Below are 12,590 nucleotides of genomic sequence, written 5' to 3' on the forward strand. Positions count from 1 at the left end.
TAAACAGGTTAAAACTGAGTAAAGCTCCCCGCTTGCTGCTTTTACCCAAATATCATTATTGATTTGACCTAAATTATGCAGCTGGATTAGTTGTGAATTTAATATGGAGAAATGTGCATGTCATTTCCGAACCTTCTGAATTAAATGGAGAGATTTGATGGTTGGTTTGTATTTTATCCCTGATTAAGGTAGGCTGAGTGATTTAATAATAATTTTGAAAAAAAACACAAGCGCATCAGTCCATATTTGAGAATGATTTAATATACATGTCATGAATCACTTACACAATCACAACTTGAGTGTCCTGAATATTTACATATTGGCTTTTTATTTGTACAAATCTCCTCTGCTATAATAAAGTCCTACTTAACTGTGAAAAGAGAAGACAAATGTAACATCAAAAACATGATAGAGTTCATTTAACATCTAATCAAGCTCACGACAGCAAACAGGCCACTAGAGCCTTTCAACGAGGGTCAGCGAACTAGAAACCAGCCGAGAACCAGCTACACTCTTCTGCTAAAAAAAAACAACAACAAAAAACTTCACTACAACATCTTCTCCTCTCTCTCCCACGGAACCGGATCCTGCGCCTCTTCCACGTGCGTATTCCTGCGCCCTGTCCAGAAGTGCTCCACATCTGGGAAGGTATTCTCCTGCTCCTGGGACACGGCGTTAGACACGGCGTTGGCGACGGCGTTCGCCGCGACCTCCGCGTCGTTCCCCTCCGTTTTGGGACATGGTTTCCGCGGGACTTGCTTTGTGCTTCTGCAGGTTGCGATGAGCCAGATGGAGATCAGTCCCTGGCGCACGTCGTCGTACATGGTCATCAGGATGACCGGTGACAGGGAGCTGCATGCGTAAAGGAGGACTTGCGCGAAGATCATCAAACCCACAGGAGGCTGGTTGAACCCGAGTCTGATCCAGGTGAACGTCCCCCACTCCGGCAGCAGCATTAGCCCCAGGGCGCCGCTCAGACACAGTAGAACCAGGATGACCTTGCTCTGGTGATGCGGGCTGGGCGCGTGGTTCACCGCGGTGTGCAGCGTTTTGGTGTAGTAGGCGAGCGTGAAGATCACCGGCACCACGAAGATTGCTGTTGGGTAAATCTTGTAGAACAACCTCATGAAGTCAGACGCGCACATTGGCATCTCGGAGACGCAGATAGTGTCGCGGCCACGCGGCACCAAAGAGGCGAAGAGCATCTGAGGGATGGGAAACATCATGGAGACTATCCAAATGAACGCCAGGGCTCCGTGGATCCACGTCGGGTTGTGGAGGGGCCCCATGGCGGTGTTGGGGACCAACGTGTGTTTGGCTCTGGTGGTGGCTGCCAGGATTAAAGTTTTTGCAATCACACAGGAGTGCTGGAACCAGTCCGTGGTGCTGCACACAAAACTTCCGAGGGTCCAGGTCTGCTTGTAGTAGGTGACGGCGCGCACGGGGGCGCACAGCAACAAGATCAGCAAGTCCGTGGAGGCCACAGAGGCGAGGAGCGCCTTCACCTCGGAGCCCCTTCCGTTTCTGAAGTCACGGATGAAAATCAGCAAAACGAGCAAATTCCCAACTGCTCCGGACACACAGATCCCGATCAGGATGACGGGAATGGCTGTCCTGGTGTCCTCCCCCTGGAGAAGTTGAACTCCTCCAACGAAATCAAAAAAGGAGACATTTGTTGGTCTATTAATATCCATCTCTCCCTCTATGACTTTAAAGCTCCTTAAAGTGGAACGAAAATGCAGTCAACAAATATAAAAAAAACAACAACTTTCAGTTCAAATCCTGGACATGAAAGAGGCCGAGGAGCTGTCCAGCGCGCCGTAGTGCTGAAACGCTGCGAGTGATCGCATCAGCGAGTGAGTGGATGGGCAGGCTGTCAGGTAGACTATTTCAAGTGCTGCCATTTAGCATCGGGAACCACTCACGTCACTTCAGCAGCGTGGCTCCAGGCTGTAGCCCAAATGTGAGCGCAGCGTGATGTGATTTACATCCACAGCCTCGCAGGGAACTGCCGAGCGTCAGAAACATGTCAGAATATCAAGTTAGTGGACTTTTTGTGGACATCAGCCTGTAAAAACATTGTAAAACCGGCTGTGACTTTTATTGGACTCGACGACAAAGAAATTGAATGGAATTCCTGCAATACTGTCACGTCTTTTGAAAGAGACAACATATTTAGAAAACTGAAAAATGCCACAATCATGTCTTAATGTATCAAATCCACTTTTAATATTTAGTCAGGGTCCGTTAGCTGGATTAATGCATCATATTTTGCTTAATTTGCACACTGACAGGAAAACCCTTTCAAAGATGGGAGAAGATTTGGGGCTAAACTTTCTTCTTTTCGGGGCCAAATGCAAGCCTTTAGTTGTATATTTTGTTCATATAAAACAATGGAATATATATTAAAGTAAAGTTAAAGCAACGCAGTGCTTCGGATTTCTTATGAAATGCTGACCTCCAGGAAGAAAACTCACTCGAAAACAGTTGGGAGTTTTGCTTGGTCTGGTGTGACCAGTAGCTCATAATGTTAGCTTTAAATTAGTAATGCCTAAACATACTGTGGTAGTTGTGACGTCTGTTGTGACTCTTCTTTCCCTTTGCTATATTTACACCATGTTTTACCATTATTACCTTGTAATATTTGGCTGCATTCTAATGTCAAAGCCTCATTTTAAGGGATTGTTTTGTTTAGTGACTAAATTCCCAGTTGTATCGAGAACATTTTGTTGCTACGACTTTCTCTTTCTTTTATTTTTCTTTTGCACGCTAATGGTTCACTGGTAAAAAGACTGTGATTTGCAACACGGATCAGTTATAAGGCATTTAATAAGTAGAACTTGTAGACTGATAATCAACCAGGAGGATGTATTGGCCAGTAGATTTGAAGCTATTTGAAAAGATATTGACAAGTTTATTTTTAACAACATTTTTAAAACAACCCAGTTTTAGGAATCCTTTAAAAAAAACATCTTTGTTTATGTTTTAATCCATCCATCCATCCATTTTCTTCTGCTTATCCCAGGTCGGGTCGCAGTGGCAGCAGGTTGAGCCAGTTTATGTTTCAATGATTATCAACAAGTGCATCGTTATCAGATTATTAAGTAACCATGAATTAAGCTATTAGTCAAAATAAAACGTGGCTTATTAGATAAAGCAAGAAACCAAAACTTTAAAACTTAATTACTTGGAGTGAAAAGAAATTGTAATTTAAATAGATAAAAATGTCACACATTTCCTTTACTTAGTAGATCATAAATTGGGTGACAAAGAAACAAGAAGAAACCCTAATTCTAACCGATATTAATATAAATGAATGAATTGAAATGAGCTAAAAAAAAATATTAGCCGCATCACGAATAGCTATAGTAGGGTGACCCTGATACACAAGTGCACGAAGCAGGCTGCTCCACAGAGCGAGGTGTGTTTACTTGACTCGAAGAGCATCCGGATGGTGCCCACTCAAATGCTGTCACCTCCTCTAAGAGGGCTGGTTGCTAGGAGACCGGCGCTGCCAACACAGTGTGGGGTTAGGAAGATGTGAGGAGTCACGAAGTGGCGTGAGATGCGGACGGTTAGAGAGGCTTTAAAGCGACTCTGGAGTCCCACATGTAATGGATGAGTAGTTACGACGGTGCGATTGCTGGGGGAGAAAAGGCTGCGGTGGTATTCAGAGGGCTGATATAAACGCACAAGCAGAGGTGCTGCCCTCACGGCGGGCTGTAATCAGGGATAACTGAGATGTTGTGGACTGCGCAAGGCCAAAGAATACAAACAGGTTTCAGCTGATTTCACGAGCGAAATCGGCATTTCTTTACATCACTGTCTATTTTTGAGAAGGCGCCCAAGTGACAAGACCTGCAACATATTTTCGATACAAGACAGAAAACGTGCAGGAATAAATGAAATGTTACCTGAAAACAACACGACTAAAGTTTCGCAGATCAATTGTTTACTGTGGTCAGCACTTTGGCTTAGCATGCTAAAGCGATCTTACTAAAACCCCAAAAAACCGACCGGCTGGTGGCTCTAGAGGAGAAGTCAGAGAATCACCAAAGAGAGGAGGCTTCATACTCTGGGGACATTGAATTTCGTGGCAATATATCCATCGGTTGTTGAGATGTTTGGACCAAGCGGCAACCAGCCGTGACGTCACCCGTTCAATTCAATTCGAGGATTTTCCTGATTTTATTAATATTACGTAGATGAAAGAAGGCAGTTCTGGAAACTTGCTTTATATGGTGTCTAAAGGACAAATCCTCATCAAATATGACTCCAAGGTTCCTCACAGTGGTGCTGGAGGTCAAAACGATGTCATCCAGAGTAACTAAGTGATTACAGAAAGAGTTTCTGAGGTGTTTAGGACCAAGTACAATAACTTCTGTTTTGTCTGAATTGAGAAACAGGAAGGTTTTGGTCATCCAGGCCTTTATGTCTTTCAGACATTCTTCAAGTTTTACTAACTGATTTGTTTGGTCTGGTTTTATAGAAAGATATAGCTGAGTGTCATCTGCATAACAATAGAAGTGTATGCAGTGCTTCCTGATGGTATCTCCTAATGAAAGCATGTACAGAGTGAAAAGTATTTGGTCTAACACTGAGCCTTGTGGAACTCCATAACTAACTTGTAGACAAACAAGACTTGTTGTTGATATGAACAAACTGAAATCTATCTGATAAGTACGATTTGAACCAGTCTAATGCAGTTCCTTTGATCGTTGTAACATCTTTCAATCTCTGTAATAAAATCGTGCGATCAATCGTATCAAACGTGGTTTGGAAACGTCCATTATGAAGCCTCCAGTTTGTATTTTGTCCATCACCATCTTGCTAGTTCGGAGCGGTTTGGAGCAGGAAGTGACCATATTTGGATGAGCTGGGGGAGGAGCAAGTGGTGGATTTGACTGATCTGATTGGAAACCTGACGATACTACGTCCCGCCCACCGATAGCTGTAACCTGACTGCACCACAGACCTGTCAATCAAACAGACACGCTCCCCAAAAACATGCCTTTTTGAGGCTTATTTTCTAATTAATGAAGAGATTATTTTCAGATGGACCTCCAGAAAACCCATAAGAAGGAGTGACTTTAGCTAACAACACCGAGATAACTGCTGGACACATTTTATTGACTTTGTATTTGATGAGAGAAGTTGAATGGGAGTCTATGGAGCCAGAGGCTTTTTGGAGCCGACCTCTAGTGGTACTTGGTGATATTGCAGCTTAAGGCCTCATTTTTCAGACCCAGAGCAAGTCAGTCCCTTCACTCACCCTCTGAAAATATTGGTCTGCTTAACAGACTACCACAATTTTTTTGCACAGACCTGCCCGGTCACCAGAGGATGAATCCTGAAGACTATTGTCATCTTCTGACTTTTCCTCTTTTGCCAACAGCAAGTTGACATTTATTTTTCTGGGTAAAATCATCATATCAATTGGATGGGACTTCCTTGACATTTTGCTCAGACATTCCTGCCGCCCCTCGGGATCACTTTAATCAGCCTTCACATTATCATCGGGAATTCATGGTTTCCTGAGGATGAATCCTGACGACTTTAGTGACGCTGTGACTTTTCATTCCCATCAGTTTCTAAACTTCAAACTCAGGCGGTGAACATGCTAACCGTTCAACCCCTAAACTTCAGCATTAGCATGATCACTGGGGGCCATTAGTGGGTTGACATTTAGCTCAAAGTGGTTGTGCCTGAATCTGGTCTCAGAGCTGCGAGCGAGCCTGTCAACTCTTAGTATGCTTTATTAATCTGTGTTTCAAAGAATTTTTTTTATTAAAATGTAATCAAGACATCGTTGTGAAGTGTTATTTTTCCAATCAGGATCAATATTATCCTTTGAAATGTGCAGTAATTTTCCACTGTGTGCTATTTCAGGACATCATCCTGGAACAAAAGTGTAGTCTTGCCAGTAAAAGACTCCTTTAAAAAAAAAATATATATATATATATACACATGTACCTTCACATAACGTCTGGTACTTAATCTCATGGACATTTCAGCTGGTCTGCGTTGTTTCTCGAGAAAATGCCCCACAATCACAGCTTCCTTCTTTTTTTCTCTCTCTCTCTCTCTCTCTCTCTGCATCCACAGACTGAATCAGTATTGTGTGAGACTCAGATCTGTCACATTTACGTCCCCGAGGCTTTTTACAGAGCCGGAGAAGGACAGAATAACAGTAAAAAAATGAAAGATGGAGAGGAGGAGGGGAGAGGAGGAGGAGGAGGAGGAGGAGGGGGGCGGGGGGTACATGAACAAAAACCCGGAGTAATGTTCCCTTTGGAGATATTTCAGAGGAGAAACAAAGATGAAGTAGTTTTTGGGCCACAGGGATGTCTAAACTTAAAAAAAAAAAAGTGGACTTTTCCGTGACAAACGTCCGCCCCAAATGCAGAAAAAGCTTTTACAGTATGAAAGAAAACAGATGCAGGTTTGTGTCATTAGAGATGAAGGGTCTCCCCAGGTGACGGCGCCGGCTCTCATGTTATTGCTCAGAAGTGGAGAAGCGGTCAGCAGTTCATCGTTTAATGTTGCGACCTCATTTTACATTAAAAAAAAAAAAAAAACACAAAAAAACGGGCTCCTTTCAAGTCCCATCAAAAGCGACTGACGCCGTCAAGTCGCTCCTATAGGTGGCAAAACGGGCAGTTACCACGACAACCTGCGGATGAAAACCCACTTGACTTGCAGAGGCTGCGTCAGATCGTCTCCGAGCTGCACCTCTTCCAAACGGGTTTCCCGTCTGAGCTTTGTGACGAGCTGCGGGAAGCTTCATTATTGTTCATTTGATTCTGGCATCATGCGAAGGGATAAATGACTCCCTTTAGCAAAAGGGCAGACTCCCGCCTGCAAAACAGCAAATAATTAATGTCAGGCTTTTTTTTTTATGGTGTGTGTGTGTGTGTGTGTGTGTGTGTGTGTGTGTGTGTGTGTGTGGGTGGGTGGGTGGGTGGGGTGGCTTTCCTTTTTCTCCTCTTTAATGATAAACACACAAAAAGTCGACACGCATTCAGGTGACTGTCTGGAAACATGCCATTAGCAGGTAGACTGTGTACATGGGGATGTTGGTGGTTGACCGTAGTTACCTGCTTTTAAAAGATGTATTGTTTTATGATGGTTCAAGTTGGTTCCGTGCTGCCTCCTGCTGGGACCTCCTGCTGTCTGCTGTCATGACCAATCAGCTTAAAAAACAGCGCCAACCGCAGCTGCAATAATACTACATTCACTTAACTTCTGTGTACTCTCGTGACTACTTTATACCTCTATGCTTCATTTTAGAGGAAAATATTAACAAGAATGGTGACTTTGCACATTCAAATTTCGCATGTAAAGCATTTTATTCATGTTTTGAAAGGTTATTTGTTGATGAAAAACAGACAAAAAAAAACATGCATGAGTTCTGAATTTCATCACAGTTCATCAAAATAAGTTTTGTTCATTTGGAGTTTTTTTTTTACTTTTAAAAACATATTTGGCCATATGATTGTCTGTCTTGTGGTATTGCTGTGTAGCTTTCTTCAGGTTATTTGACAAAAAAAAAAAATAATAATAATAAAAAAAAAATTGTATTAATTTATTTTTTTTGTTTATTTTTTTAAATCAACTTTTGGAATTGTGTTGCCAGGAGAGGTCGATGGTACCAGACAGCTTTACTGGCTTTTGATTTGATTGTTGGATTCTCATGTTAGCGATGTTTCCTATTTCTTTGTTTTTATTGTCGATATCGTTTATTTTGTTTTACTTTTTCATTGTTCACTAATCCGATTTGAAAAGTATGCAAGTAGACAGGTGATCCTTGGTTATAGTACGTCACCTGGTTCCAGTTGTAGGAAACAGGAATGATTCAGATAATATTATATTTTAGATGCTTCCAAGACTTTGTGTGTCTCTTTCCTGTTTCAGCACGTCATGTTCATGAAGAAAAATTCAGTTCAGTGAATCCTGAGAGGGCAGTGAGGTTTACTGAGTACTGACAAACATGTGACCAGAGGTAAAAGTGATAGAAGAGTGCCACCATGTGATGGAGGAAGCAAAAACATTTTCCCCTCACCAGTGATTTAAAAAAACAAAAACAAGTTTGATACGTTGCTGGACTGAATTCTTTATTCCTAACACATGACAAGGTAAAATAATGTATTTCCATAGATGAGGTATGGGTTGATCTGCTGATCATCGTTGCTAATTTTAGAAAAACTATTTTTTTTCTACTCATGAAATGATCAGTACCTGCAATCAACACTAGGTGGCAGCAGATGATAGTTTGTGCTGATGATCTGATCAGCTTTTGAGGCACCAGATGGAGAGCTTTAATTTAATCTATCTGTCTGTTTGTCTTAAATGAAATAGATATAACAGTGTAAGATTTGCTTGAATTAAAAAAACAGAAAAATTAAGTTCATTAAATTAAACATCTGATTGAACCCCTGAGTAAAAATGTTGTTTTTTTTTTTTTTTTAAATTAATAGGTAGATGTTAAAATACAAAGATATATATTTATGCTTCCCTCTGATTTGATTCTCTAAATAACACTAATGTTATTAATATCTTCAGGTTTATTTTCAGCTGCCCTGATCGAGATTTTACCGCTTCTTGTCAGTTTCAAATGTGGTCAAATAAGTGGAGAACAACGGCTCCCTAACGGTATAAAAAAACACAGTTGTACCAAAATATAAAGCTGACATGGTTTGTAGTAAATATGCTTTCTTTAAGGATACTGTCCAAAAACTGTCCTGAGTCCTGTTTTTGTATTTAATGTATCACCCCTCCTCCCCACCAGAGGGCCTCAGTCACAGTCACCTGTCTTCAACATCCACCTGGCTTTCTCTCAGTTACCCAATCAGCTGCTCTGAATATTCACCTGCTCTCCTGTTTCTCTCCATTCCTGCTGGTAAGCTTCTCTTCTTTTTCTTTTTTTTTTCTTTTTTTTAATTTTTATCAGTAAGCTACCTAAAATCTGTTTGTTTTATCTGCGTTTGGGTTCTGGTTCCTGCCCTCCTGTGACAAAAATCACAGATAATTTAACTCTATTAGCAAGTAATGTATGTGCATATACATATACGTCATTGTTTGGTGTCAGGGCTCCATTTTTTTTTTTTGCCCAAATGCTCATCAGTTCTGTAGTTTAATTCGACTCAATCCCACATAAACGATCTTGCTGCCAAAGTAGCACCAAATGTGTTTTCATTTACAGCTGAAAAATGCAATATTTACTCCTGTTTCAGGGACATTAGCTGAAAACTGTTTTCAGCTGCTTTAGGAAATTACTGATATTGATTTTGACGCGAACCATATGGTGGATTTGGGGGATCCACATATGGGGGATTTTTAAAGACTGACCATAAAAACTGTATATTTATGGCATCAAAGGACTCCATGTCTCCATGTAAAGAGCTGAAAAGGCCAGTACTCAATCTGTTCCACATGCAGGCTGATTAATAATTTGGCCAAATGTGTCATTTCATGATGTTTTAGGAATCTGGTGAAGGAGAAGAGAAGCCTGCAGCTGCAGCGGTCGGTGTGCAGGACATGCATGTCTAAACTATCACACAAACACCCACAAACACCTTCAAGTTTAAATGCACACAATAAGAAACCAAATGCGTTTCGTTTATGGACCTATGCTGTTGAAAAAAAAAACAAAAAAAAAACAGTTTTTATTTAATCTAGATGACTTGTATGTTCTTGCCTTTATGCACACAAGGCCCCGCTAATCTTGTTCTCCATCGGCCCCTGTGCATAATGAAAAGGGGCTTATCATGATGCTGGCCTCGGGGGTGACGTCGACTTTCTCCATTTCCCGCCGAGAATAAGGTGAATGCCACTTAAACCACGTGACCGGCGGAAATCTCCCCGGACCCATAGGTGCCATCGCTGGCTGGAATGGGAACAATAACTCGGAGAGAATAAAATGAAGAGTTCAATTGGGAAGCGATTAAAATGAATGGAAGCTTTGACTAGATAAGACACATGCCATTTCCTCATCTATTTAACATTCATTGAATTGAATAATCCGGTCTTATTATCGTAAATAGTCTGCATATTTACCCTGAATATGCTAATTTATGTTTGCTGCAAGCGCTCTGCGACTTAATAATTTTTTCATCAATATATGCATATCTCTGCCTTTCTCCTATAGCTATTTCTAAAGATGAGTGGAGAGCGGGAGCGGCAGAGAGACCTCGGCACACAGTCGTATCGTGCTCATTGTTTCTGTAACTTTTTTTTTTATTCTTTTTTCTTTTTTTTTGCACTTTGCCCGAGGCCGAGCCAGTTACATTTCAATCAAAAGATTCATTGTAAAGTCATTATCCCAAACTAGGCCCCGATAATTGGCTGTCATTTTGCATAGTGGTGGCACTCTGGCTTTAGGGCGAAGCGCTGCGGACCTTATCTTTCACTTTTAAGGAAAAATAATGGACAATTTATCATTAATCTTTTCCGGGAAATAATAACAAGTTAAATGTCATTTCCCCCGTGTCATGCCTCACAAATAAAATTGTGTTGCTCTGGGCTCGGGCTGATCACTGACTGACCTAGCCTCTTCACTGTGAAGGTAGCGGAGAAGTTGAACACGCAGGGAAACATTACCATAAGTCCTCTGCAGTGTGTAAGTGTACATGTAATATTAGTTATAACAACATTTTCCTGTGTTATTTTAGTTTCTCCTGTAGCTCTCGCTGATTGTTTTTGGACCTTTAAACCTGCTTTTATTCATGTTATCACCTTTAAAGCTGCATGCATTGGAAGGTGTGTTCCTACATGGTCACCTGACAGGTGGATGTCCAGCATTTACTCTCCTTGGTTTTTCGGGCTCAGCCTCCTCTATGCCAGTTGCTAACTTTGTCTCCCTGGTGTTTGCTGTTGAGTCGGTACCTATTTTGTTTATTAGTTTTGTTTTGATGTTGTTGTTTGTGTTGAAAACAGCTGCCTGCACCTGAGCGCTCAGAGATGTGAGAGTGAATGGAAACTGTAGCTTGCACAACCGAAACAATCAGCTGAAAGTAGCTAAATGATTAAATGATGAACTGCAGCGGCTCTGAGATAGATGCTAAATGCTTATGTTAGCCGCTAACACGCGGAGCTGTAGCGGGTCTGTAGCCTCATGATTTTTTTTTGACCGGTAATTAAAAGATAAAAAACAAAACAAAAAACAGTATTTGCGACTGTTATCTTTACCTGCGCCTGGTAGCAATGCATCACTACCCCCGGTAGGTGGCGGCAATGCACCTTGCCAACCGCCATTAAACAACAAAAGGGAGAAGAAGAAGATGTTGGCACCAGGCTGCGGTAAAACTCGGTGAGTTTTTATTCTCAGTGGATCGTGAATGCCTGCAAATGAATATTAAAACCTTACCTTAAGGAATTAAACCTTTTCTTGTCAACTGTGACACAAAGGTTTAGATTACAGGTTTAGATTTCAGGCTCAGAGGTTTCACAGATCACGTGTGTGTGTGTGTGTGTGTGAGAGAGTTCTGAAACCAAACGACTCAGTTATCACCTGCAGCTGTTACTGTGTGTGTTATTGTGTGTGTTACTGTGTGTGTGTGTGTTGTGTTTTCTTGTCGCGAGGCCTCGCTGAGGGACCCCGATCGTCGCGAGGGGCCTCATCAGTAAACAATCTTGAGATAAATGGCAGAGTGAGAGGTTGACATCAGCAGAGGACGACACTCATTCCCATTCGTTTACGGGATTAGGCCGCTGTGAGGAGATGAGGCCGAATGACTCGTTTGGCATTCAAAGGCAACTGTGGCCCAAAGAGAGACTGTTTGAACAGGGATCAATTATCAATCAGTCTATACAGGCGAGGAGGGGAGATTACCGCAGCGGTGCGAGTCGTGTTGACAAATAACCTCCGAGATCCTGTCAATGAATGCAAACCGACAAACGCCTTTGGCTTTGACACTGGCCACTGTTGAAATTCAGATTAGAGTCCATCTCATGAGCAGATTGGAGCTGTTTATGTCTGCTCCGCCCGCACACATCATCTCAGCAGCATGAAGACGCCGACTGCATCCCGCACTTACAAACAAACCACATTTTAACTTAAAAAAAACCAAAACACCACACATCTGTACATTTTCTAATAGTGCCATAATTGCACAAGCATGTGGAAAACCATCTCACTAAAAAAAAAAAAACAGTCGTAGAACAAACAAATGGAATTAACACGAGTTGAGCTACAGGTGCAGCAATTAAAAGACAATTAACTGCTCTGCAGGCCAGGGATTACAAATACTTCACAATCAATTAAAACCAATCAGATAATGTTGGTGAACGAGCTTTACATGCATGATTAAACTATTAAAGCCTTGGTTATAGCTTCTGTAATTAATTCTGGACTAATGGGAAAATAAATAACGTGCTATACCTACACATATTGTGCCACATTCTTGTAGTTATTTGCCAGTGAAATGGGAAAAAAAAGGGATGTTTGTGAGCAAGCAGGACTTTAGGATTTAAGTTTATCTGCCATATTGTTTTATCAGGTGGTAAACAGAGCTTATGTCACATCTCAACGTCCAGCCCATGTTTTTATTTGTTTTTAGTTGGACTCCTCCGGTGGAAACAGTGTTCATAGA

At 41.6% G+C, this 12,590-nt stretch overlaps 1 protein-coding gene across 1 annotated transcript; it reads right to left on the reverse strand.

Moving 5' to 3' along the window:
* Window positions 1–253: 253 nt before the first annotated feature.
* On the reverse strand, window positions 254–1,880 carry LOC138204928 (G-protein coupled receptor 151). Its single transcript, XM_069160472.1, has one exon. It carries the CDS (start codon window positions 1,692–1,694, stop codon window positions 549–551), a length of 1,146 nt encoding a protein of 381 aa, XP_069016573.1. The 5' UTR covers window positions 1,695–1,880; the 3' UTR covers window positions 254–548.
* Between the last annotated feature and the right edge of the window lie 10,710 nt (window positions 1,881–12,590).

Source organism: Embiotoca jacksoni, unplaced genomic scaffold (assembly GCF_022577435.1).
Source record: "Embiotoca jacksoni isolate LCO1_2020_lvr unplaced genomic scaffold, fEmbJac1.0.p SCAF_27, whole genome shotgun sequence".
Classification (NCBI taxonomy): Eukaryota; Metazoa; Chordata; class Actinopteri; family Embiotocidae; genus Embiotoca; species Embiotoca jacksoni.